This window comes from Littorina saxatilis, linkage group LG8 (assembly GCF_037325665.1).
Source record: "Littorina saxatilis isolate snail1 linkage group LG8, US_GU_Lsax_2.0, whole genome shotgun sequence".
Taxonomy (NCBI): domain Eukaryota; kingdom Metazoa; phylum Mollusca; class Gastropoda; order Littorinimorpha; family Littorinidae; genus Littorina; species Littorina saxatilis.
Window position 1 is genome coordinate 23292201 of NC_090252.1, and position 14667 is coordinate 23306867.

A 14667-nucleotide genomic window follows, 5' to 3' on the forward strand; every position below is an offset into this window, starting at 1 on the left:
TCGGAATCATTTACACGATGTAAATTTTCACCTTCAGCACCACAAATCAACTCGAATGCAGTGCTTGTTTCTGTATATGCATTGGAAGTCACTCGACGTGTTGTTGTGAGTGTTGACGGTTTGGTATGTCAGGTGTGTTGTCGAATTTGTCCAGCATGCAAGTTGACATGTTTGTGTTTGATTTGCATCGTATGTGCAGTCTTGTATGAAATGGAAAATAAATTTGAAGATGGCCATGTGTGAATTATTAAATATTGTTACTTTTAATATAAATGGTTCAGGAGATTTTAGAAAGAAAAAAGATGTTTTTGATTTTTTTTTAGAAAAAGCAAGGGCAATGTATTTTTATTACAGGAAACGCACTGGAAAATTGAACAAGAAAATATGATCAGATCACAATGGGGGTTTGAATGTATTGTGGCAGGAAATAATACTGCAAGCAGAGGAGTTGCTGTGTTATTTAAAAATGATTTTGAATATAAACTTCATAATGTTGTGAGAGATCCAGAGGGGCGATATATTTTGATTGATATAGAAATGTTGAATAAACGATTTACTCTGGGTAATGAATATGGCCCAAGCCGTGGTGACCACCCTGAGTTTTTTGAAAACCTGATGGATAATATTGTTTCATTTGATAATGACTGTATTGTGATTGGAGGGGATTGGAACATTGCAATTGATCCTAATATTGATTCTAATCATCCTTCAAAAGTATATAGAATGAGAAGTAGGAAAAATATGTTAGAAATGATGGAACAGTTGAATCTTGTAGATATTTATAGAAGTCTGTACACCGGTTTAAGAAAATATACCTGGCGAAGATTTAATGGTGTACAAAGAAGTAGACTGGATTATTGTTTTAACATCTGAACAATTGGGATTAATTGTTAATGGTGTTGATATTATGCCCAGTTATAATTCGGATCATTCATCTGTATCTTTATATTTCAATACTGATATTGTAAAAAGACACCGACCACTATGGACGTTTAATAACTCACTGTTAAAAGATATAACATTTGTTGGATTAGTTAAGCAAGTAATATTAGATTTGAAAATACAATATGCTGTACCTGTTTATGACAGAAATAATATACATTTGATTGAGGATGAAGATTTGGTGTTGATGATTAATGATCAATTATTTTTTTTAATGATTTTGCCTACGCCTCACATAAAAAAAGAGAAAGTGATAGGAAAGAAAGAGAAACCCTTGCTGAGATTGTATGTTTGGAGAATCAGGTGAATGAAAGTAATGTACAGTTGTTAGAACAAAAGAAGCGAGATTTGTGTGAAGTGCGGCAGAAGCGAGTTGATGGTATTATTGTGAGATCACGTGCCAGGTGGATTTGTGATGGTGAGAAGAATACCAATTATTTTTGTAACCTGGAAAAAAGGAATTATGTGCAGAAAGCAATGTGTTTTGTACAGACTGAGAACGGGGATGTTATACGTGATAGTGATCTTATATGTAATGAGGTCAAGTGTTTTTATGAAGAATTGTATTCCACAAGAGACACAAATTTGGTAAATAAATCGATTGATGAAAACTTAGAACACCCAGCACTTTCCAATGAAGAAAGAGATTGTTTGGAAGGGAAAATTACCATGCAAGAAATGATGGCAGTTATTAAATGGTTAAATAACGACAAAATCCCTGGTTCAGATGGGTATACAGCTGAGTTTTTTAAGTTCTTTTTTAAAGATCTCTGTTCTTTTCTTTTGAGATCTCTGAATTATAGCTTTGAAAAGGGAGAGATGTCTATCACCCAGAGACAGGGAGTTATTACCTGTATACCAAAGGATGGAAAGGATAAAAATTTAAAAAAAAAATTGGCGACCCATTACACTGTTGAATGTAGTTTATAAGATTGCTTCATCCTGTATTGCTGAACGGTTAAAGTCTGTTTTACCAAACTTGATCCATGAAGATCAGACAGGCTTTCTAAAGGAAGGCACATTGGCCAAAACGTAAGGTTATTCTATGATACTCTATTCTATGTGAATAAGCATAACATACGTGGCCTCTTAATGTGCATTGACTTTGAAAAAGCTTTCGACAGCGTTTCTTGGTCCTTCATTGATAAATGTTTGTGCAAATTCAACTTCGGTGATGACATTAAAAGATGGATTTTCACTTTTTATAATAATATTAGATCATGTGTTTCTGTGAATGGTAAATATTCCAGTTGGTTTGATGTACAAAGAGGTACCAGACAAGGAGATCCATTGTCACCTTATTTGTATTTAATATGTGCCGAATTTCTGTCCATTATGATCCGCCAGAGTTCAGAGATAAATGGTATAAAGGTGGCAGATGATGAAATATTAATATCCCAGTTTGCAGATGATACCGCCCTATTTCTGGATGGTTCAAAACAATCTTTTTGTGCATGTATGAACGTTTTGAAGCAATTTGCCACTACCGGTATATCCGGTCTAAAAATGAATTATGAGAAAACCACGGCAGTCTGGATAGGCTCACATAAAAATTGTAATATTAAATTTATGCCGAAACTTAGGCTCAGTTGGAACCCTGTAACATTTAAAGTTCTTGGCATTGTTTGTTCAGTCAACTTAGATGACATTATACCCCTTAATTATGAACATAAATTGGTAGAAATTGAGAATTTGTTAAGGTCCTGGTCCAGAAGAAATTTAACCCCCTTTGGAAAAATAACAGTTATTAAGAGTTTGGCACTGTCTAAGTTAACTCATCTGTTTATGAGTTTACCAGACCCTGATGATAAGTTTTTGTTTGATTTGAATAGGTTATTTTTATTTCATTTCTATGGGATGGTAAGAAAGATAGAATAAAGAGAACAACAGCATATCAGTCGTTTGAAGAGGGGGGGCCTTAAAATGGTGGATTTGAAATGCTTTTTGTTAGCTCTGAAGATCTCATGGTTACAGCGAGTCCTTTGTAGTGAAGGAAAAGTAACTAAACTTTTACACCGCTCTGATATGGCCCTTCGTGGTCGGCTGGGCGTTAAACAAACAATAAAACAAAAAACAAAAAAACAAAAACTTTTACAAGCTATGTGACAATGTGTCCACTTGTACATAACATTCACAAGAGAGGAGGTGAGTTTGGAAACAAATTGATGCAACGAGTTCCGAATCCTTTCTGGAGAGATGTTTTCAAACATTATAAGCATTTTGCATGCAAATGTGTCCCCATCTCCTTGAGTGATTTTGCTTCAGAGCGTCTGTATTATAATGTATATATTTGCATAGATAAAAAGGTTATTTTTAACAGGAATTGGATGGAAAACGGCATTATTACAGTCGGTCACTTGATGAGAGCCGATGGGTTTTTGTCATATAACGATTTTAAATTGAAACATTCAAATTTACAACTGAATTTTGTGTTTTTCGAGGGCGTTATGCGCTAAGTTAAGAATTATCATAAAAGATTAAAGTTGGATGCAGTTTTAAACAATGGTTTTCATATTGGTGATGATGTTGTATGGAAACAAATAGCTAAAGGTGGAGTAAAACATATATATACCCATCTTGGGAAAAATGATGGCAATTTACAGTGCTTGGAAAAATGGTCTAATTTATTGAATTTTGATGTAAATGTCAGAAAAGTGTTTTTGACAATAAGGCGAACTACACAAGACACATACCTGAGGTGGTTCCAATATAGAATACTACATAGAATTGTTCCCACTCAACGCCTGTTATTTTTTATGAAAATTTCTGACACATCACTATGTAGCTTTTGTACACAGGAAGAGGAAACCTTAGAACATTTGTTTTGGGAGTGCACAAGAGTTAAGCTTTTTTGGTCTGATTTCACAGAATGGTTATGCCTAAATTTCACACATTGCAGTAATTTAAATTTGTCAAAAGAGCTTGTCATTTTAGGGTATTTATACAACTTTCATACGGATGCTGTTTTCGATTTGTTTATTCTCCTTGCCAAACAAAGTATATTTGGAGCCAAATTAAATAAGACAGTCCCAACACTAAATGTTTTTGTGAAAATTGTTAAACAAAGGTTTTTGATCGAAAAGTATAATGCTAGTGTAAATAATTATTATGGTAAATTTGCAAAGGAGCGTTAGTGAGACTGTGATCATACTCATAATAATCATACTCACTTATTTTCTTATGATGTTTTTATTTTTTATTATGCGTTCTTATTCTTTTGATTGGAAATGAGTATTGTCACAATATAATTTCCATATGGATTAATAAATTTGAGTTGAGTTGAGTTGAGTTGAGTTGTTTATATAGACACTTTTTTCATTGATGCCATAGGATAATTGTATTGATTGATTTCGTATGAACATTTTTGAATGTGATACCCCCTGTTCCATTTATTCATAACATGTTATACAGTACTTTTATGCCTATAATTAAACCCCATGTATACTTGGAGGCTAAAGTGTGACCACCGTCCCCACCTACCACCCCCCCCCCCCCCTCCTCCCGCAACCTCAGTTACCCCCTCCCCCAAGTCCCCTGTCTTTTCAACAACCCATCCTACTGTCTATGTATGTGTCTGGTCTAGGTATGTGCGTGTGTATCCACTAAGACAATCATATCTTATGTTAACAAATTCTGTGTATGTTATGTTGTGTTTATATGTACGTGTATATAAAAGAATTAGAAAAAAAGAAAAAAAAGTATACATCTATTAGTAATAAAAATATTATTGTACTTAAAAAAAAGGGGGGGCTGAGCTGTTTGAAGGTAGACTATGTATACAGTACAACCCCTGTTTCAAGACCACCCCCCCACCCCCCGTTCCCGATTTAAGACTTCTTCGCTTTTAAGACCCTGCTTTCTCAGATTTTCTATTCATAACTTCTGTAAATGCGGGGATATAGCTCAGTTGGTAGCGCGCTGGATTTGTATTCAGTTGGCCGCTGTCAGCGTGAGTTCAAACCCACGTTCGGCGGAAATTTATTTCTCAGAGTCAACTTTGTGTGCAGACTCTCTTCGGTGTCCGAACACCCCCCGTGTACTCTACATTGGGGTGTGCACGATAAAGATCCCACGATTGACAAAAGGGTCTTTCCTGGCAAAATTGCTAAGGCACAGTTAACAATTGTCTACCTACACCCGTGTGACTTGGAATAATAGGCCGTGAAAGGTAAATATGCGCCGAAATGGCTGCAATCTACTGGCCGTATAAAATTTCATCTCACACGGCATCCCTGCAGAGCGCCTAGAACTGTACCCACGGAATATGCGCGATATAAGCGTCCTATTGATTGATTGAATGTACCCCCATTTCAAGACTCCCTCCCTTTTAAGGCCCAAGATTCTCAGATGTTTTAAAGTCTTAAAATCACTGTACGGTGAAACCCCCTTTTTAAGACCTCTACAAATGTGAGAAAATCAGGTTTTAATATTGAGGCGGGGATAAATTTACAGAGGTTAGGAGCCCCCGCGGGTTAGGGGGAAGAATTTACCCGATGCTCCCCAGCATGTCGTAAGAGGCGACTAACGGATTCTGTTTCTCCTTTTACCCTTGTTAAGTGTTTCTTGTATAGAATATAGTCAATTTTTGTAAAGACTTTTAGTCAAGCAGTATGTAAGAAATGTTAAGTCCTTTGTACTGGAAACTTGCATTCTCCCAGTAAGGTCATATATTGTACTACGTTGCAAGCCCCTGGAGCAAATGTTTGATTAGTGCTTTTGTGAACAAGAAACAATTGACAAGTGGCTCTATCCCATCTCCCCCCTTTCCCCGTCGCGTCGCGATATAACCTTCGTAGTTGAAAACGACGTTAAACACCAAATAAAGAAAGAAAGAAAGAACAGAGGTTAGGAACCGAATATCAGAGAAACGAGGGTCTTAAAAGGGAGGTAATTTTAAATTGGGGGTTCTTAAAAGGGAGGTAATTTTAAATTGGGGGTTCTTAAAAGGGAGGTAATTTTAAATTGGGGGTTCTTAAAAGGGAGGTAATTTTAAATTGGGGGTTCTTAAAAGGGGAATCAGTGATCGACAAGACGAAGAAGAAGACAAGGGGAATCAAAAAACAAGAAAGGTAGGTTGTTGGAACGTTTGTTATTGACAAAACAATACATTCACAGATATTTCGACCCAACGGTGTTTTAAGTGAACAGACAAACAAATATTCACACTCGTCTGGAAGCCGAGCGACCATATATTTATGTATGTATATAAACTCCATATACATTTACATATATTATAATTATGTAAAAAAGACCAGCTCGTTTATATTCGCTCGGCTTCCAGATAGGCTAGAAATCGGAACCTGTGTGTGTGTGTGTGTGTGTGTGTGTGTGTGTGTCACTGTGTGTGTGTGTGCGTGCGTTCATGTCGGTGTGTGTGTGTGGGGGGGGGGGTGTGTACGTGCGTGTGTGCGTGCGTGCGTACGCGTGTGTGTGTGTGTGTGTGTGAGTTTGTTCTTTAACATTCTAAAAATTCTTATTAGCATGTATACTCTAGTCTTAATTGTTTATTTAGTTGGTTGATTGGTTGGTTGGTCGGTTGTTGTTGTTGTTGTTGTTGTTGTGGCTGCTGCTGTTATTGATGTTGTTGTTGTAGTTGCTGCTGCTGCTGCTGCTTTTGTTGTTTTGATGCATTCTTAATCAAATTCTTATTATCTACTTTTAAGTTACTTTTCAATTAATCAGTGTTCCGATTGATACATATATAATTATGCATTGATTTTTCATCTAGGTCGGTATGACACCAAAACCAACCCAGCAACCACTGCATCCATGCGCGCGTGCTAATATCACCCTGGTGTCTGCTTTTTTTGACATCGGCGACCATCGTAAGGGCGGAGTCACGCGGCATATCAGCGAATATCTGCCTTTCAGCCAATCCTTGGCTTTCATCAAAACTCCTCTCGTCTTCTACACCGACTCGGAAGTGTTCGCCGATCACGTCACTAAGCTTCGATCCCGATTGGACCCGAAGCTGACGCACGTCATTCGTGTCAAAAGGTAAAGTCCGTGGCCCCGTGTGACCCACTTTACATTGTTTTACATACGTGGTGAATTTAGTCGTCAGTTTGTGTTTTCAATGCGACTGTGTATCTGCAATAGCATATTATTTTGTACGTACCTCTCAATCAAAAACACACCAAGTGACTGATAGTGACACAAACAGGGTGGCGGCATCTTCAAATAAACTAGCGGTTAGCGGAAAATTCGTCTGCTCGGTCAATGGTAAGATGCAGATCATTTGATGTAACAATACCCCTGTGCCGGAAGTACGTGTGTATGCGCGCAATACTCAATCTACACAGACACAGCAATTAACAGTAGGGGAAGGGCTCCTAATATGGACCACCTTTTTATTATAGCTAATAACTAGCTTGTTTTATCACCAACAAGTATACTATTTTGCATGGTGGTTGTTCTTTGTCTAGGGTACCCTCAAGTTGAATTCCAGCTAGCAAGCTGTGGTAGAAACTCAGCAAAAATTAAACAAAGAGAGGCTCCTAATAAGGACCACTTTCAAATACTCCACAAACATTCAAAATAACACGCTACAACCAAGTATGTCACTTTAAAGTTTATTCAAACGTAAACCTGAAAAATGTCATTCAGTTCAACAAGAAGAAGAATCAAAATACAACATAACAGTCACGAAGAACAGAAACGAAGCGGACTCATCAAAATTGACAAGGAGAGATCGCCTCATAGTGCAGTGAAATTCAACTTTATTTTACGACAAAAGAATCAATAGTTCGCATGTGTGAAATAAAAACAACAACAACTTTAAACCTCATCTCTAATGTCGAAATTGTGTATGCTGATAAATGAGCAAATGCCCTTGCGAAAAAATCATCAAACTGTAAAACTATTTTATCGACACATAAATACATCGTCAACAGGAACAAAACAGATACATATCGTGAAACAAATGAAAAAAGTCAACATGGACAAATTATGTTCATTACTTTCGAAGTTAAATTCGGCAAAAAGTGTTAAAGAAACGACGGGTGGGCGGAGGGGGGGGGGGGGGGTAACGGGGGGCCAGGAGGAAGATATTAATGGTACTGTGCCTTGATGATTTAATGTGAATAAAAAAATTGTCAGATTGTCATTGCTAATTATTAAAGAAAAAATAATATGGGGGGTGGGAGGTGGTGAGGTTAACACAACCTGGGAATGGTCTGTCGAGTTTGCACGATGAGTTGCGTTGTAATCCCGAACGTATAATGCAAAGCTGCACTTAGTGATTATCACTTTGGTAAACATTGGCCACCGGATAAGCCCTCCTTCATTGGAAAGGCTCTGAAGGTAAACCTATCCCATGTATCCTAAAACCAAACAAAACATGACACCGGTGCAGGTTAGGAAACCAGGCACACCCTGCACTGAGCAGCGCCGAGAGATTGATGCGAGATAAAGCTTAAGAGGCCTGTACGCGTTTTGACCAAAGATGCAAAATGGTGCAATATGGTGCCATCTGAGAAAAAGCCGCTATATCGTGTTATATAACACTTAACAAGTGGCTCTATCCCATCTCCCCCCTTTCCCCTATCCCATCTCCCCCCTTTCCCTCGTCGCGATATAACCTTCGTGGTTGAAAACGACGTTAAACACCAAATAAAGAAAGAATCGTGTTATATATGTGTGTGTGTGTGTGTGTGTGTGTGTGTGTGTGTGTGTGTGTGTGTGTGTGTGTGTGTGTGTGTGTGTGTGTGTGTGTGTGTGTGTGTGTGTGTGTGTGTGTGTGTGTGTGTGTAATCCGATGTAAAGTGTACATTTGGTTGCGCACTGGTATGTAATCTCAACGCGCCCTTTGACGCACCGAATGGAATTGTGATGAGACATTTTCAGATTTAATGCGCCAATGGCGCAGGGCGCACTATTAAATGAAACCCCGCACCGGAGAGGCATATGCAAATCCACTCCCATACTTCAGTGTACTCCCTCTCCTATCAAGGATGATGATCGGCCTTTCCAGCATTTTTGATGTTTGGGATATTTCAAACTCCCCAACCATTGCTGTTGGAGCTGCCATTGCGAATACTCTATTGTGCAGTGTTAGGAAACGAATATGACGAGGCATGTCTGCGTTCAAAGCATCCTCCACCATATACTCAGCGTGTTCATCAATCTGGTCCCAAATGTGAATCATCAGCTGACTTCGCAAGCTATCAGCTGCCGCTTGTTCTTTCAGTCTAAGATCGGATCCACAGGCTGGCCGTTCAACCGCTGGCAAGTTTGCAGGACTGGATCAGTGGCGACAACAATGCTTCTGAATAAGCAACGCCGATGTTTATTTCAAATGTTGAAGGAAAGGGTACACCCGATGAAGCATCCGTCCCTGATGGTCGTGATGGTCCGTCAGTAGTTCCCCGAGGTGACCATGGTTGTTGTTCTGAAGCCGATGGTGATGAGGTTGCAACATCTGGTCGTGGTGATACCAAGGGCTGCGTTGATTCTGAAAACATGTATTCAGAAACAGGTGATCTGGATGGCTGCGATTATGATTGCTCCGCATCCACTGCTGATGGTTGCAATAATGTGGTTCTTGCAACCGGTGGTCGTGCTGGCAGTGGCGACGGCAGCGATGTTGAGTACAGCAGTACCTGCAATGTGTGGACCCTCCCGTGAGAGGACACCTCCCTTAAAAGGACATCTTCTCTTGTCCCTTTTTATATAATTTCTACCAAAGTCTACCTGTCATGAAAGGCCACCTGCAATGTAGGGACACTTTTGGCTGGTCCCAAGGGTGTCCTTTCATCACAGGTACCACTGTATTCAGAAACTGATTGTGGTGGAGACACCTCTGATTCTGTAGCCAGTGATTGAAGTGGCGGCGATCTAGCAGCCTGTACTTAGAGGCTGTGGTGGGTGAGACGATGAAAGACCCTGTGAACTTGGAATTGCAAATACCCTGGGCGACCCATCGGCTGACGCATGAAACTCGCTGCTGTCAAACACCTCTCTGGAACATGGCCATATGCCGCAGGATTTGAACCCACTGATGGCTGTGCTCATCTTGGCAGCTTTCAGATATGCCTCATTGAACAACGTGCACACCTGACATGGGGTGACACGTCGTCCTGGGTGGTTACGCAGCCAACTCTTAATGGCCTGGTCGTAGTAGGTTTGCAGGGGTTTGAAGAGTGAGCGGTCCATGGGCTGCATTTTATGTGTTGTGTGTGGTGGTAACGACAACAGGATCACGCCGTTTTCCTTGGCTTGATTGATTGCTCTGATGTTACAGGTGTGGCTCTTGTGGCCATCAAGAATGAGTAGAACTTTCTCATCCACTGTCGGCTTTACATGTCGGATGAAATGTTCAAGTCAGTCGCAAAAGGTGTCAGTGTCCATCCACCCACTCTCATTGCTTGTGACAATGGAACCAAGTGGCGCTCCATCCGCTAGTTCTGGGGGCATACGCTTCCGTTTGAATATCCCCATAGGTGGTACGTAGTTGCCATTGGCCGACACACAGCATACAACCGTTGTGTTTGTGCCTCGTTCCCCGCTCGAAAGAGAGCCTATTTGATGTGTTCCCTTCTGGCCAAGCACCTTCTGGCACTTCTTCTGGACAGTGCTGACGCCAGTTTCATCCATATTGTAGATGTGTGAACCTACCAGTCCGTTTTCATCGATGATCTTCTCAAGCAGGTCAAAGTAGCGATAAACAGCTTCTTTGTTGAATGCGTGGGCTCGAGCCAATAACGTTGGCTCCGGCTGCCTCAAACTGATCTCAGGGTGCCTTTGCATGAACGTCTGATACCATTTCTTTCCAGCCATCTTTTTCTCTTTGTTAAATGTGTGCGACATTCCGTTCATATCCGCGATCTCAAACGCGAGAGCCATCAGTGCCCGCCTAGTACATGTAATCCCGAAAAAAAATTTACACAGAGAGAGAATGTGCTTCACCAGCTGAGCCTCAATTTCTTCTGGCAACAGCTGGTGTCTGCCGAGAAGTTTTGCCTTTCCATTTGCGTACTAATTGTTCTTGTTCGTTATATGACGCTTCAAGGTTGCTTTCGGAATGTTATATTCCCTTGAACACACGTTCAACCCTAGGCCATAGTAGTAGGCGTCCAATGCCGTGCTTAGCACTTCGTGAGTCCATTGGCCACTGAAAAAATAGAGACACGGGATAGGTATAGCACACACACACCCAAACACACACACACACACACACACATACACACACACACACACACACACACACACACACACACACACAACCCATAAATAAAGATGTTGGTAAGTTTCTTCTTGGTAAGATTTTAAACTTCAATGTTCGCCATGACTAAAAAATAAAGTTTAGGTGTCCGAGACCTCCAAGACCTTTAGTTGGGCTGAATAACGAGTAGTACCTCTAATTTGGGACTTATCACTGCACAATGATATCTCTCATTGTCAGATGGTATTCTCTTGAATAAACTGCCCTCGTTATTTGCCCAAAATCAATACATGACTTGGCTATGTGTGATGTATGTGCGCACGAGAGTGATTGCGTGTGTGTCAGGTGTATGTGAGTGTGTGCGCGCGCAGGTGTGTGAGTATAACTGTAAGTAATAAGAGGGAGAGAAAGAGGAGTGTCATTTCTTTGGGATTATCGTGTGCTCTTGATTTGCGCCGGGGGGGGGGGGGGGGGGGAGGCGATAAGTGAGTAGTTTAAGTGTGAGTTTAGATAGAGCGGACAGCGTCAGATAAACTCTATTTAAACGAGACAGATTAGCCGCGGGTGGAGGAGGAGGATGTTAGATACTTGAGGTAGGCCTAAAGGGATCAGTGTTGGCAGGTAGGGAAGAGAGGGTAGTAAAGCAGGATATCAACACTTAGGCCCGTAATTAGAAAGAGAGGGGAGAGGAGGACTTGTGAAAGTCAAGGAGAAGAGCCCAGCCGCAATGTCCATGTTGCCGGGGGGCTTGCACGTGTGATGCATCAGCGGGGGTCTATAAGAACGGGAGAGCAACACATTGTGGTCAGTCCTTACCAGCGCGGCGCAGCGGGCATATGCCAACTATTTCTTCATGTGGTCAGGAACTTTATGACGTCATGCCAAGCTGTTTGGAATTGTTCTATTCTTTTGTGATGTCTTGATTCATCTGCAATCACTTTGTAAAGTTTACGGCGCCTAATATGGACCTTTGGTCCCCTAATATGGACCGGTCCATATTACGCGCCCACAGGCGGTCCATAATAGGCGCCCATGCATCCTTCAGTATTTGGTTTTACTCTTCGTTCTCCAGGATTACAGAAAGTCAACACTCGCAGCATACAATACAGACACCCTGAGGTGTCCGATAGAAGGTGTGGTTTATCTTGTAAGCTATTTATGTGCAAAAACACTGATGAGTTTCGAGGGTCAGATTTAGAGTGTAAGCTATCAAAAGGGAAAAGGACTCACCGTTTGGGCTTCCGTGCTTTCCCGGACATATCCCTCTGCAAGTCAGCAAGGGAGAGTAACTCTATCGCTTGCAATCATTTATGAGTGCTCTTGCCTTGTTATTTCCATGGAAAGGGGGTGGTCCATATTAGGAGCCGGTCCATATTAGGAGCCCTTCCCCTATCAAATGGTTGTGTGTATGCGCGCAATACTCAATCCACACAGACACAGCAACTAACAGTATCAAATGGTTGAAGTATCAGTCGACCAGCATTTCAAAAAAGCCAAAGTTGTATCGTTTTCGGTAGCCGACTTCCCCGTCATCAATTCAAAAGAGCAGCACGTTGTACACACCAGCCGACTCATTCACCGAGTTTGCTTGACATATATCCGAGCTCTCTACTTTCAAACTTTTAAAACTTCGATCTATACTGACTTTGTTTTGATGACAAAATAATTCTTTCGTGTTTTAACAATGTATACTTAACAAACTTTCAATTTATTATTTAGACTTTAAAAGTTGGGTCTAGCGCCATAACGGGGGGCCCGGTAGCTCAATTGGTAGAGCACTGGACGTGTGATCCGAGGGTCGCGGGTTTGAATCCGGGTCACGGGTCAACTTTATGTGCAGACTCAGAGACGGTATACATGTTCCACCCCCGTGTCACCACTGTGGCACGAAAAAGACCTCTGTCACTCTACCATAAGTGCAGGTGGCTGATTACACCTAAACACGCAGACACCTGGGTAGCGCGACTCTGTTGCTGCTAGCTTTCCACTGGGAGGAAGCGACCTGAATGTTCCAGCGATTGGACAATAAAGTAATGAAAATGAAATGAGAATAACGAGGCGTCCGATTCACACCCTACTGTCCACGCAAAAAAAATGCTCGCTCTCTATGGAGGGCACCTAGGGTGTTCTCTAGCGGTAGATGTTTAAACGAAAGGGTGTTTGCACTGTGTGTAAAAGCCTGACAGTGCCCGTGGCCAGAAACTGATGGTTTACGGGAGGCAGAGTGGGCCTGTAATGACTGTCGGTGCGTTTAGGTGTGCGTGTCGTCTTTACTGAAACAGTCATGTACTCTTAGAATACTTTTTCAAGAATAGACAAGCGACGTTATATGGAGCTGTTTGAGGTCCTAATGCATCTCATGATGTTTAAACTTGGATTTTGTTTAAAGGGAAGGCTGGTAGGGGGGGAGGGGGGGGGGGAATTACAACATACAGCCACTTTGCACACCCTGAGATTCATTAGGACAAAAAGAATGTTTTCATTTCTTCACTATTTTATTACTCCATATTTGCTATTACCGTGTCGTTTCAGCTTAGTAAATTGTTTCATCAAAACGGGGCGGGGATGCAGCTCAGTCGGTAGCGCGCTGGATTTGTATCCAGTTGGCCGCTGTCAGCGTGAGTTCGTCCCCACGTTCGGCGAGAGATTTATTTCTCAGAGTCAACTTTGTGTGCAGACTCTCCTCGGTGTCCGAACACCCCCGTGTGTACACACAAGCACAAGACCAAGTGCGCACGAAAAAGATCCTGTAATCCATGTCAAAGTTCGGTGGATTATAGAAACACGAAAATACCCAGCATGCTTCCTCCGAAAACGGCGTATGGCTGCCTAAATGGCTGGGTAAAAAACGGTCATACACGTAAAATTCCACTCGTGCTTGGTTTGGTTTGTTTGTTTACTTAACGCCCAGCCGAACACGAAGGGACATATCAGGGCGGTGCTGCTTTGACATTTAACGTGCAAAAAACACGAGTGTACGTGGGAGTTTCAGCCCACGAACGCAGAAGAAGAAGTTTCATCAAAACAAAACAAAAGAAACAGGCTGCTGATGCCCGATATCAAGAACCAAATAAACAAGAAAGATGAGTTAATGTAACGTTGATCAAGAACTGAACTGCTTCAATGTTCTTCAAATCGTTTCTCCTCCGAAAGCGGCGTATGGCTGCCTAAATGGCGGGGTAAAAACGGGCATACACGTAAAAATCCACTCGTGGTAAAAACACGAGTGTGCGGGGGAGTTTCAGCCCAGGAATGCAGAAAAAGAAGAAAAAAGACAAATCGTTTCAATACATAAATTTTCTTATGTTTTGATCGTAGATTAATATGTCATCACAGTCTGCTTTCCCAGATTGCAAGCGAGTGTCGTCGACGATTTTGAGATAAGGCCAAAAAAAATAAATTGTCTGTTTAGGGTAACATGACCAAAAAAAGTAGGGTCGGTAGGTAGGTAGGTTTTTTTGTTTTGTTTTTTTTGTGTGTGTGTGTGTGTGTGTAAATGAAACGCCAAATGTCTCTTTTTAGCATTTTTACCTCTTTTTTTTTCTTTTTTTTTTTGAAATCAA

At 41.2% G+C, this 14667-nt stretch overlaps 1 protein-coding gene across 2 annotated transcripts in view; it reads left to right on the forward strand.

Annotated features, from left to right (window-relative positions):
* Positions 1-14667, forward strand: part of LOC138973079 (uncharacterized) — a 57907-nt gene that overhangs the window by 20053 nt on the left and 23187 nt on the right. For both annotated transcript variants that reach the window (XM_070345738.1, XM_070345737.1), the window contains one exon: positions 6671-6939. In XM_070345738.1, coding sequence (XP_070201839.1) covers positions 6677-6939 — 263 coding nt within the window. In that variant the 5' untranslated portion in view covers positions 6671-6676. The remainder of the gene's footprint in view (positions 1-6670; positions 6940-14667) is intronic.